General features: G+C 42.3%; 2 protein-coding genes across 7 annotated transcripts in view; one reads left to right on the top strand and one right to left on the bottom strand.

Annotated features, from left to right (window-relative positions):
• Window positions 1–6,299, top strand: part of LOC100194819 (acyl-CoA dehydrogenase family member 11) — a 51,475-nt gene extending 45,176 nt beyond the window's left edge. For 2 of the 4 annotated variants that reach the window (XM_045701833.1, XM_045701834.1), the window contains exons 18-22: window positions 321–437; window positions 2,220–2,329; window positions 3,845–3,909; window positions 4,607–4,696; window positions 5,720–5,995. In XM_045701833.1, coding sequence (XP_045557789.1) covers window positions 321–437; window positions 2,220–2,329; window positions 3,845–3,909; window positions 4,607–4,695 — 381 coding nt within the window. In that variant the 3' untranslated portion in view covers window position 4,696; window positions 5,720–5,995. 4 annotated transcript variants of the gene reach the window in all.
• An 893-nt stretch (window positions 6,300–7,192) lies between these two features.
• Window positions 7,193–12,018, bottom strand: LOC106578645 (uncharacterized). 3 transcript variants are annotated; one of them, XM_014157679.2, is made up of 6 exons: window positions 11,712–12,018; window positions 10,252–10,317; window positions 8,798–8,923; window positions 8,271–8,384; window positions 7,912–8,026; window positions 7,193–7,686 (listed from the first exon to the last, which is right to left on the bottom strand). In XM_014157679.2, exons 1-6 carry the CDS (start codon window positions 11,844–11,846, stop codon window positions 7,622–7,624), a joined length of 621 nt encoding a protein of 206 aa, XP_014013154.1. In that variant the 5' UTR covers window positions 11,847–12,018; the 3' UTR covers window positions 7,193–7,621. The 3 variants fall into 3 exon arrangements, with proteins under 3 accessions (XP_014013154.1, XP_014013152.1, XP_014013153.1); XM_014157677.2 differs by having other exon boundaries at window positions 7,843–8,026; XM_014157678.2 differs by lacking the exon at window positions 10,252–10,317 and having other exon boundaries at window positions 7,581–7,686; window positions 7,843–8,026; window positions 11,712–11,886.
• Between the last annotated feature and the right edge of the window lie 1,246 nt (window positions 12,019–13,264).

Raw genomic sequence — 13,264 nt, forward strand, 5'->3', positions numbered from 1 at the left:
TTTTATCTTGTGAAGTTTTTATTAAGTTGAGGAAAACACATTGCTCGAAAAAAACGCTTAATTGCTGAGACCTAGAGGTCCAATTGAGTTACTGTCAAAACGTTTCATGAGCTTTTCATGAGCTGTACATTGTCTGTCTGTCTGTCTGTCTGTCTGTCTGTCTGTCTGTCTGTCTGTCTGTCTGTCTGTCTGTCTGTCTGTCTGTCTGTCTGTCTGTCTGTCTGTCTGTCTGTCTGTCTGTCTGTCTGCTTAAATGTCTGAATATCTTTCTGCCTCTGTGAATGTCTGACTTACTGGCTGTGCTGTATGTCTGTGTCCAGGAGGTTGTAGCCCACTGGATAGCAGAGTGTCGCCTGGCAATAGACCAGACTCGCCTACTGACCCTGCATGCTGCTCACGCTCTGGACACACTGGGCAGCAGGAGCGCCCGGAAACAGGTAACACACGCACACCTCATTAGCAGAACAAACCGCGTAATTGTCTCCCTAACTGTTATGTGACACTTCTGAATGTAATATGGCGTAAAGACTGTGCCTGCTTGAAACAGACCGCCTGGTTATGTAAATGTGTGTCTGAAAACGTCAGAATGTCAATGGGTTGTAAATATGAGTTACAGCCGTCTGCTTCCTGCTTAGAAAGGTCAGCCTGATATGGCTCTCATGTCACATCTGTATTATTAGTCACTGTGCATACACAGAGGCTTTCAGGTCTGTCATACAAACACACACACACACTAGGTTTTATTCCGAGCTGGCCTGTCCCAACTCGAAAATCAACCAAGGGACACACAAGAGGTGAAGAGTCACCCGCAGTATCTCACATAATAGGACTCTTATAATATGATTGACATGATATCAGCCTGACGTGAGAGCTGAACTGAGGTGCACTGACAGGAGAGGTGAGGATAAGGTGAATGGAGGATAGTGGAGATGGAGGGATGAGAGACCCGAGGGTAGATTAGTACATATTTGCATCCCAAATGGCCCCCTACTGTATTCCCTACATAGTGCACTACTTTTGACCAGAGCCTTGTGAAAATAAGTGCACTATATAGGGAATAGGGTTCCATTTGGGATGCACTCCATGAGGTGAGTGAAGGAGCGAGGGTAGGGAAGGGCCGAGCCAGCGCCCCCACGTTTAATCTGGTAAGGGGGACGCGGGAGACGACAGAGAGGAAGACATGGCAAACTCATTGTGACAGCGTGACCCGTGTCTGAGGTCAGAACAGAGATGGACTAAGGAGTGACTACAGGAATACAGAGCTGTCACTCACATCTCCTATCCTATCACATCCCCTCACAGACACGATACTGTAAGGTTGGAAAAATAGTAGCTCTGATCCAGGGCGTTACGCACGGATTGCTGACACTGACAAGGCTCAGCATCAGCAACCCGCATGTAACAGCCTGGATCAGAGCTAAGCAAATAATGTAATACATATTCTACTAATTTAATCGAGGGAATGGAATGCTACGAAATACTTTGACCTTTTCTGTTGGTAATGTTTCCGTACCATGTACAGTGAGTCATCAGTAGTTGAAAGAGCTGTGCAAATGGAACAGGAAAACCTGAGGCCTATTCAATTAGTGGCTATACAGCACTATGTTAACAGCCTTTCACCATTATCCTAGAGTTCCACTGCACTGCTGCGTGCGTGCGTGCGTGCGTGCGTGTGTGTGTGTGTGTGTGTGTGTGTGTGTGTGTGTGTGTCAATCCCGCCACACCCCTGCCTGTGTTCCATCAGTTTCACGGCGTGGAGATTTACCCACAATGCCGAATCCTGCAGGGCTGTGAGTAGCACTCAGCTTACGCTCGGCTCCACACCGCCTGATGTCCTGCTTGTAGCCGTCACAGCAGCACACACACACACACCCCACCACCATCAGTGTAAGGAGTTATGACAAGGAGTGGTGTCCTGGAATAACACGCTGTGATTCTCCCTAACGCTCACATTAACACAGAGATTCTCATCTAAAGGCCAGGTGCTGTGTCTGAGAAATATGAGATGTCTCTTCCAGGCACAAAAGATGTCCCAGGGGTGGATGATCAAAGCCCTCGGCAACACTGAACACTCCACCAGCCAGGTTCTTTCTGGGACGCGTGGCTCGCCCAACCTGCGTCCCGAATGGCACCCCTATTCCCTATGTAGTATTACAGTTCATGTGAACCTTTAGTGTTACTGGTCCCCCTGTTAATTTCTTAATAATGGTCTCTTGTAGATTGCCATGATCAAGGTGGTTGCTGGCAGGATGGTGTGTAAGGTAGTGGACACTGCCATCCAGGTGTATGGGGGTGCGGGTGTATCTGGAGACTTCCCCCTTGCTCAGATGTAAGTACCTTTCATTTAGCTAGTTTAGTCTTTTAGTTTTTTTAACTGAGGTGACTGCTTTGTTGTTTTTTGATAGATCAGTATTGATTTTTAACTTCATTAGAATCATTCAAAGCAAACTTTATCAATTTTCATTTAGCGATACAGCTGGTGACATTTCCTTATGACCCTTGTTTGTTTTGATCCAGACACTGCCAAGCGGTGCTGCAGTGCTGCACATTACAATGTCACAATTTACCTGTCCTCACGCCGCATCCTCAGAAAGTGTCTACAGTTGTAGCTAGGACTGTGGGGACTGTGGCGTCATGACATTTTGGCAGCCTGTTATTGTCATGACCGTTAATTAACATGAAGACGTTAAGCATCTCCAGGCCTCCATGCATACAAGCCACTGATGCGCGCCATTGGAACATCTACATTAATAAAAGTATAAGAAATCAATTTAATATACACCATCAGAATATAACCATTATTTATTTTAGGCAGGTCTAAAGAAACATAATGATATGAAGAAAATGTATTTCAGAAGAACAGAATATGAGTTGGCCTACTGTATGTTATCTGGCTATGTGCCATGCCATAGGCTGTAGGCTTGTTCATTTAGCAGACAAGATATGCCATTATTTTATATTAAATTATTTTATATTAAGAAGAATATAATTGAACTTAGCTGAATAAAATAGAAAATATATTTTTCCCATTCCGGAGCGAGTGCGCATATGAAGTGTCTATGTTGAGCGTAAAAATGATAATTTGAAACAGGTCCTATATGCTAGATTTAGAGTTATTTGGCAACTTTAGTTGTGAATGATACAAACCTTAGGATGTCTTAGAAATCCAAAAAATATATGGGCTGCATGATGCGATTTTAGGCTATTGATGATTTGAGAAATTCGCTAAAAAAGCTTGCGCTCTGTTTCTTGCCTCAGCCTGCACACTCTGTTCTCTCAAAGTGATCATATTTTCACCTATCAGTCTATTCTCAATATAATCCCGTCCTCACTAATATGGGAAATTTGTTTCGATTTAGAATGGCCATTATCGAATGGGCAGGAACAGGAGCAGGAGAAAAAAGACCTGTCCTCAGTATGCACTCCAATAGCGAATGGTTGCCGCTTTCCCTCCAGTTAGTTTTTCACTGATGTGGGGTAGGCTACTTTGGTTTTTATAGCGGAGCATGTGTTTAATATGAACAGCTGAGGAAAACATGTAGTAGCAGCTGTCGTCCTCCCCTTTCTTGTGGCAACCATCAAAACGCTGCTTTCACACGGGATTACATATAGAAATGTCTGGGTTTATAAGAAATGTATTTCACTTCACGCATCAACCACTGTTTGAGGAGCATACAGACTCTCGCTGCGCGACAGGTGATATTCCGCCCAAACTCTGTATGCCATGGGCTCTCTGACCCGGTTCCTGCAGCTACCTAGTGCTTCATTTGGGAAAACAAGTGAAATCTTTTTGGGAACATGGCTAGTTTTCACAACAAAACATATTTCATTAAACTGTTGACAGCCACTCTTTCTGCGTGCTGAAGAAAGGAATGAAAGGGAGAGAAGAGGATATGGAAACGCACAGGGGTAAGATATTCTGTAGCTAAAGGTATTGTGTCAGCCTATTAAAATATAAAAAATACCCTATTACCAGGCTATACAAAATTAAATATAAATGTAGTATAATTGTAGGGTAACTCTGTAAGCCGCCCTGCACAGTGAATGAACCAACAGCATCCCCTAGGCCTATACGTTCTCTCCCAGACTCGTGGATAGAAAGTTGTACCAAATACATCTTAAATCGGTTTTGTTTCATGTTTTTCTGCTGTGCGTAATATGCTGTAGGCTATGTATTGTATAACTGCCCAATCACTATTTTGCATAAACTATAATATGTTTATGGGTGTTTTGAATTAAAGACGCAATATGTCACTTTTTGGGCTACCCGAACAAATTCACATAGAATTTTGAGTTATAGATCTGTCATTCTCATTGAATGCAAGTCTAAGAAGCAGTAGATCTGTTCTATGTGTGCTATTTCTTTTTGCGTCTTTTACTTTCTGTTTTATACACCAGCTTCAAACAGCTGAAAATACAATATTTTTTCTTAAGTAAAATATATTTCACAGCAATTTAGATGGTACAATGATTCTCTACGCAATACTTGCTTGTTTTGTCCAGAAATTAGGCAAACTATTCTAATTTTAACAACCAGGAAATGGCAGAGCAATTGCTGCATATTGCACCTTTAATCATCACCTTAGGCTGTCCATTTCGTTGTTAGGCTTCGAAACAACACCCACAACGACCATGTTTTCCACTCAGTTTCAACCTGTTGTTGAACTTCTTTCTTCAAATGAATCATCACAGTGAGGTGAGTTTTAAACGCAGGATACTGTTTCGATGAAAAGTGTTTGATTAGATATTTGATTGCATTTGCATTGATGTCAGAGTGATTAGAGGGACAACGGAGCGCTGAGTACCAGGACATTGGCGATAGCCAGTTCGGTACTGCCAACGCATGTCCAGAGTGCATAAAAGGAGATTACCGTGACTCAGCGGTCACGTGGAATTTTACTATGGTCATGACTCATGACTGCCGGTGTGGCGGTAATATGGTCACCAACAGCCCTAGTCACAGCAGACAAACGCTGTGAGATGGAAAAAATGCTTTCTTACAAGGTCGACAGGCAGGCAATCTGCCACTGAGCATCAGCCACGCAGACAGTGATGGGTGGCAGCTCAACGCTTACAATGGAAGATAGACACAGGCAATGGGGAAGAATAGGGGAAAGCATAGGGAAATGGCTTTGAATATCAATGATCAATTACAATTTGTGTGTCTCAAATGCAAACTACAGTACTAATAGAGTCTATTGTCAGAAGACAAATTACACTTTCATCTGACAATAGGCTAATTACTCCTTTCTATCCTAACACACAGTATTAGCCTAATCTTCCAGTCTGGAGCTGATGTACTGTAGATATTGCACAGAAGTTGACATTGACCTCCTGCTAACATTGTGTGGCATTTTCTTACAAGGTGTATCAATGTGGCCAAGTTCTTTCTCTCGCTCTCTCTCGCTCTCTCTCTCAAGGCTACAGGGTATTTAACTGTCGATGCGAGGTCTTAAGCCATACAGTGTTCTATTGCACGTTAGGATGCTGCTGTATCACCAGAATCAGCTACAGTATGTTCTAAATAATAATTGTTATTGTTCAGATGGAGTATGACAATGGTTCATTCATCAGTGCACACTCCAGCAAAATGTACCAAAACGTTTTGAAGCGAAAACAAGCGTTTCTTATCGAACATGTTCCGGTAGTGCCTCTCTGTTTCAGTCCCTTTTCTTCCGTTTGGTGCAATAATAAATACGACCCATTTGTCCCTCCACAGGTATGCGTACGCCAGGACTCTGCGCATAGCAGACGGGCCAGACGAGGTGCACATGTCGTCCATCGCCCATCTGGAGCTCAGGGACCAGATGAGAAAAGCCCAGGCCAAGCTGTGATGTCTTGCAGGGGTTAACAGGATGGGTTAACACACAGGCAGCCCTCAGACAGACCGCAGGGTAACGGAAGGGTTAATAGAGGTTTTAACACATTAATAGTGCCGTAAAGGAGCTTCATCGGTCACGGGAGCTACGGCAATTGATTGACAGGCCAATCTCACCTACAAGTCACTGTGGATGCCAATCGTAGATCTCCACATACAGAGATTCTGAGATTTGCATATCTAAAACATGATCACCTCTTGTTCTGCCTTAATGTGATTGTGGGGGAATAGCAGTCTACTGTATTATGGTATGAAAATCTGGTAGAACATGTGTTGCGTCTGCTGGACTACAGACGACGCTAACAAAATGGGGTATCATGTTTTTGGATTCAATAAAATTGAGTAATTTATAACTAAAATGACATACACTGCCTTAATATGCTCATAGGATATGTAAATAAAGATTTGGATATGTGGTAAATCGCATCATTTTTTGAATTCACTATGATTATCGCAAGGACTCTTTCATATGCATGTTTCACAACACAAATGTTTATGTATTTACAATTACCTTGTGGCTATAATGCCAGGGATTGACTGAAACACCTGCTGAGACTGAGGTTGTCCTAATATGGACACCTTAGACTTGGACCTCACCTTGGATCCTTGCCCTGGCGTCACCAAGCCCTTGTTCTGACAGTACGTTCACACCGTAGCTTTGCTGGGCATTCAAGACTTAACTTGTGTGCAAAAACACTCTAACCATCTCCGTTAGTTATGTCATGAGCTTCCTAGTGCTGGCCAAATGAATAAAACAACTTTTTTTTCTTTTTTTTTTTTCTACCATATTCTAAAACGGATGGCTTACATCTTGAGGATTTTGTTCCTCGCTAGCAACTGGTCCAATGCCCATAAATGTTAAAGAATAGTCGCCCTCTCAGCACAAAGGTTTGCCTGCTAGTTTAGACTCTGCCCCTGATCCTCCTTGCCTTGGGCGTTCACTTTCTGCAACCCAAACGGCACCCTCTTCCTTACATACCGCACTACTTTTGACCAGGGCCCATAGTGCACTACCTTTGACCAGAGCACTATGTAGGGAATAGGCTGCCATTTGGGGATCTACCATCTGTAATTGAATCTCAGTGACATTTTCCCCCCTAATCCACAATTTCTGAATAATTTCTGGTAGTTTCTCAGATCCCGCTGTGTGAGAATTCAAGGTGTTGCACTGGGCAACAGGGAGGGAGAATTGGGAAGATTTATTGGACTAAAGGAACAGCCTGTTTTTTTGGAATAGTGAAATGTACTAGTCCATTTGTCAAGGTGAAGCCCAACTCTGTCATAGACTAAACTGAAAGTAACAACCCTCTGTAGCCTTATCAATCAAATGTATTTATAAAGCCATTTTTACATCAGCTGATGTCACAAAGCGCTGTACAAACAGCAAGCAATGCAGATGTAGAAGCTGGGGAAAGCTCTCATGAAGTATCCTCCTACATTTTGCCTTCATTTGAATCTGATATATGCACAGAATTACCAAAGAATCACCTTTTCAAAAGTACAATTCTGTAAAAAAAAAAAAAAAATTTAAGTGTAAATCAGCAGATCATAAAAGACAATATTAAAGGGGCTCTCAAAGAAACTGTATACTTGTCCTCAGCGATGTGTTTCTATTATACGTATATATTATAATATAACATTTTAAAATAATACATGTAAAACCAATATGTTTACAAAGAGAATATATAAAGTACAGTTCATGAACTATTAAAGCAGTAGCGCTTCAGCAAATCACTTGTTTAATTAAATGTTTTTAGGAACAAACAATCCTGTTTTTTCTTCTGTGCGCTCCTCTTGCATCTCTGTCCCTGGGGAAAGAGTCAAGTTATTTATTTGTTCACGTCAAACATTTACTTTAGATAGAGAGTCACAAAAAAATGTAACAGATTGGTAAACAGTTTAACTATTTTGTGTAATTGGTTTTTAACTGTTTTGCATGAACTCTGTATTCTTAACATTTTTACCCTGCTTGCAAACAGAATTTAGCTCTGGGGACAAAAAAGTTTGATTGATTGGATAGTCGATTGATTTACTCAGGGGGATTGTTTGGGGTGCGGCGGGTCGTAAAATTAAGGAATACGCTCCGGGTCGTCCTTTTGGCTTCGCCTTCTTCCTCTCATTCTGCACCTGCCTCCGTACTCTGGTTACCTGGAAGAACAATGACATGACACAAGGTTGAAGGCAGGTCGACCGAGCATTGCTAAGATAGCCTCTCAGAGACTTGGGCAACTCTTGCTTAGACTGAGGCGGTCCTAATATGGACACCGTACATGTACTGTGTCATGTCATCAGTATGTTTGAGGATCTCACGAAACAAACAGTTCTGATATTAACATATGGACCGGTATCATATGATGCTCTGATCCTGTGTTGTCGTGGCAATGTTGTGTACCTGTAGGGAGGCACTGGGGTTGTTGTTGCTGAGGAGAGAGAAGGATCCCACTCTGGATTTATACTTGTTCTTCTTAGTCCCAGACTGGCCTAGGTGTCTCCTGGCCCGCTCTGTCTGGAGGAACAACATTCCCGTGGGATCATTTAGAAACTAGAAGGGGCTACTGTATGTTACACAGGAGGCTGGTGAAGGGAAGACGGCTCATAATAATAACTGGAATGGATAAATGTAACGGTATCAAAATAATGGAAACCGTGTTTGATGCGGTTCCATTTATTCCATCCCAGGCATTACAATGAGCCCCTCCTATTTACAATGACACTAGCCATCACTGGTGTGTTAGCACACCAAGTGCTTCACGAAAACAACTCAGGATAAAAAAAACTCCAGTGCACCTTCGCATTCTTGCTTACTCCACCGTTTCTAAGGGATCGCAGAAATGACAACACAACAGCCCCATTGGATCATTTGAGACCTCTCCTTCCTGTCTTCATCTATCTCCCCTCCTTCCCTTTCTCCAGTCTTACCTGAACATTGATGAGTGTGTTGGGGAAGCCCTTGGCTGAGAAGGACCCAGGAAGGAGGGAGTTCCTTCCCAACTGTCTCTTCTGTCTGTCCAATGGCACATCCGATGGCATGTCATCTAGCCACATCTTTTAAGACATAAATGATGCATTAATTACATTCTTAATGAACGTGGAGCATTTTTAGATGGCTGAAAAGCATAATATGCATGCACTGCCCTTACAGAAGACCAACTCGAATTTCACATGATAATGTGATCGCATGTGAAGTTAATGTGATAACGTGACATGTAAAAGCAAAACATGTGACACGTGATAACTCGAAACTACACGTGAAAACATGATCTTGTGAAATAAATGTGACAACATGAGTTTAACACGTCTTTATTTCACGTCAAAATGCAATTCCACATGAGAGTTTGATTTTTACATGTGAACATTTCTGCTCAACTTGTGAAATCAGCTAAATGCGATTTTTGCATGTGTAACTGCAAATTATACGTGTTTTTTATGTAAGGGCTCCCGAGTGGCGCAGCTGTGTAGGGCATTGCATCTCAGTGCTAGAGGCATCACTACAGACCCTGGATTCCGGGCTGTATCACAACCGGCCGTGATCGGGAGTCCCATAGGGCGGCGCATAATTGTTCCAGCGTCGTCCGAGTTAGGGAAGCGTTTGGCCGGGGTAGACCGTCATTGTAAAATACGAATTTGTTCTTAACTGACTTGCCTAGTTAAATAATACAAGAAAATGTGGGTTTTAAGGTAAGTGGTACGCTGTTCAGCTAAAATATTGTAAAAAATCTTTAATTTACGACAATATGATTACATTTGACATGATCACTTAGTACTGACTTTTCAATATGACACCACCTGGGACTTGAACTCACAACATCTGGAGTTGGGATACGCTGAGCTCTCTGCTGCGCCAGTCTAGCATTCCTCTACACACGCATTACCTATAATTCATCTCTGCACTTAGCAAAAGAGTGCCATCTGCACTTCTATTTTAATTATCAGTTAATCAAACCATTCTGTCATTGATTTCATTTACTTATTTCAGCTATTTAAAGGTTTTCTAGGAAAAATGAAATGCCTTCCGCAAATGTAATTGTATTAAGTGCAGCCAAAGACGTCTGCCTAGAGTCAGAGCATCAGACAGATGTCTTATCCACCGAATCCACCTGCATCGTGTGTGTGTGTGTTTGTGTGTGTGCAATGAATTTGGTGAATTGATATTTAATATTAATAGTCAATATCTTAGGACAACAAGCATTTTAGTTGCATTGATCTTAGTGTCTCATTGGACTCAAATGCCTCCTGGGAAGTTATCATTACACAGCCATATGTCATGCACACACCAACCCAGAGTGGGAAGTAATCCAGTACAAGGTGGGATCCCTCTGTGATAGAGAACAGACTGTGGTAGGATGTCTTTGTGGGGAGGGAGGCTCATATACCTGTGGCTGTTTATGGTTATGGGTCTTTCTTGCAGCAGATGGCATCCGGCGCACAAGCCCTGCATTCTGTGAGAAGAGCGTTTTACCACGTGAAAAAAAAATGTATTTATTCTTTATTCCACATATGTAATAACACCCCAACCCCACTCATATGCGATTACAATATGTTTATGTTACAACATGTTTGTATGTCGTTACATAGGTATGACAGTAACTTAAAGTTACCCCCCCCCATAAAAAAAATATATAATTTAAAGTTTTACCATTAGGTTAACTAAGAAAATTCATAAACCATATCCTGTCAGGATGAGTGAGGTAAAACAGTGACCATATTTTTGGAGTTAGGAGTAGGTTTCACTAGAACAAAGTTTTATATTTCCCCTTTCACGGTGGGGAAATATAAGAGACAGAAACAACTCCTGCTGAGACTGATATGGCTGTCCAATATGGACACCATACTATGTACCAAGGTCAGTACATAAGCCGTGTACACCCCACAATCCAGTGCACGTGGAGTGCTCTTCAGGGTCACATATCCCTCATTACATGGACTCGACCCTGTTATTTTTTTCATTTCGTAGTCTGTATTATCCTGTGCTAGTTGTTGGCGAGCACTGTCAATTACCTCTGTAATATATTCTGTTCCATTATCTACATTCACTGTGACCTTGGTGGAAAAAGGCACAGGCAAATAAACTCAACGTTGAATTCAAAAGAGATTTCTTCAGTAATGCTGCCCAAGGCAAAAGAGAGTCCAACCACATCTGAAGTTTATAATTGCACACACTGTAATAGTGTAATTACACATAAAACCTTCCACATGGAAAATAAATCTAGACTCAAAAGTCTGTCATGTTGTTGGTGACAATCCTCATTTGAAATACTGCATCTGCTGGATCTATTGGCCAGATGAGGATGATTCCGTTGGACAGAACATGGTGAATGTCCACAAAGAATGTCAACCGCAAATATGGCGGCTCAAACAGCTCTGTGGCCACACGAAAAGTCTGCAGAGAGTTTGTTCCATCGAGGGTATTTTTTGGGGCATTGGTAATAGTACGACTGGAGACAAGGTTACAATGAGACTTTGTTTCCAGGTTACTGGAATGTGTAACTCTGTTTAACTCCATGCAAGTGTTCCACTCAAAATATCACATCCTCAACCACTATACATGCACACACTCCATGGAAACAGAAAGCATTCCATAGCAGTTACTGGCTTTCTTTGGCTTCTGAGCTAATGTTGTTACTGCAGAGTCTGGGGAAGTGTTTCGAATAGCTTGTAAAAACAACAATTTCATCATGTTTCATCATGAAAATAATTAAATACATAACAAAATCCGTACAAAAAAACACTCACCCCGGATCTCTCCTTCCAGCACCAACACTTTTCAACTCCATCTACCTGATCAAAGGAGCTCATCCCCAAAACAGAACAACCTGGAGTCCCGATCCCTTACCTTTCCTCCGGTGGTCTGCCCGCTGACACAGTTCTTCCCCTGTGATGTCCCAGTACAGTCTGCACCATGTGTGAACTGGAGCAAGCTGCCCTGCAGACAGAGAAAACTTAGGCACACCCAAAGAGCAGCCTCCATGATGGTCCAGGCACTGGGGCCCAGCCCCGTCAGCACCCTGCTTTATACCCTCCCCTCCTTACGTAATGACGACCAGATGCAGAGGAGCAGAGAAACGGGGGCCATGCCAGCTTCACACAGACAAACAGCATTGCACAACATTGCAACCCTGCTCTCTCTACGCCAGCCAGCAGTTCTGCGGTTCTCCAAAAACACATCAGTCATCTGAAGGTCCTCCCTCAGTAACCGCTCCCACCACCCCCGCACCAGCCCGGGACAGCAAATGAAATCCATTTTCCCTAATGCTTGTACCTTAACTGCTGAGAGAGAGAGAGAGAGAGAGAGTGTCAAACATCTGTTGACAACACTTGAAAGATTGGTGGGTCTCTTTTCAGAATACCCTGGAAAAGAGCAATAGGTTTGAGTTTGTTCCTTGGTTCGCTGAAGAGGCATTGATCTTTTAACTGGGTTCAAACTACTCTACCTCACCCGAATGAAATAAATGTCTTTAAATATTTTCATGGAAGAATCTTTTTTTTACTAAATGTTATCCCAGACTGCCCCTTTAAACCCTTTCTGTTGGCTTGGAGCTTCTGGTTGTGCTGAGGGCATGTGTAGTCCACACATATAGTATTTCATTTCCAGAAGTACATCAATCAATGTAAGGGTTTGTCTACAGTAAGTCACAATGGACACTTGTAAGGGAACTGCAGTGCTTGTACATTTGTCAAGACATTTTTTATGCTGGTGTGTTTTTATACAATTCGATTTCCTCCGACATACTGTTTGCTTTTCACAAATTGGAAAGCATATGGCTGTATCCAAGTAGAGTGAATGAATGTAAGGGGGCCTGTCTAGTAGTTTTATTTGGCCATGAAAACAAAACATGCCATTATGGATGAATGTCTTGATCCAGAAATGGCAGGAGAATACTGTAAGCACCCTGTGTGAAGGACGGTGTAGGAAAGGATGGAAAGAGTGAGGGAGGAGGGAGAGAGGAGAGTAAGGCCTAATGTATTCACGCTTCTATCGCTGTTCCTCTTGGCTAGAAGGGAATGTTAAATTGTCCTCAGCTATGATTGGAAACGTGCTGCTGTGAAACACTGAACGTAGTGTGAGTTTATTAATTGTAACTACCGCCTCATGAGACCCTCATTGTAGATACAATGGCTGTGAAAAATGTAATATAATAAAATGTTATATCATTATAATATATATATATGCATAAAAGGTGGTACCTGACAGGTAAGCATGAGGGATAGAAACAAATAAGGTAGGATGATGATAGTGTTTCTGTTTTTTACGAAACATAAATATTGGAGGCTTGGTGAACGACTGACAGTCCAGCAAAGGGAGACATGGGAGAGTTAAAAAACATGGTCATTTTGGAAGCCTTGCTTAGACTGGAATGCAACCCAAGGGAACTACAGTGAGGGAAA

Source organism: Salmo salar, chromosome ssa19, assembly GCF_905237065.1.
Source record: "Salmo salar chromosome ssa19, Ssal_v3.1, whole genome shotgun sequence".
NCBI classification, from domain to species: Eukaryota; Metazoa; Chordata; class Actinopteri; order Salmoniformes; family Salmonidae; genus Salmo; species Salmo salar.

Excerpts from the sequence above, each read along its gene's own strand:
- LOC106578645 (XM_014157677.2), bottom strand. The coding sequence starts at position 11,846 with ATGGAGGCTGCTCTTTGGGTGTGCCTAAGTTTTCTCTGTCTGCAGGGC. Across the intron at positions 8,924-10,251 it reads ATAACCATAAACAGCCACAG|ATGTGGCTAGATGACATGCC; the intron begins GTATATGAGCCT and ends ATGTCTTAAAAG. Across the intron at positions 8,385-8,797 it reads ACACACTCATCAATGTTCAG|ACAGAGCGGGCCAGGAGACA; the intron begins GTAAGACTGGAG and ends TTGTTCCTCCAG.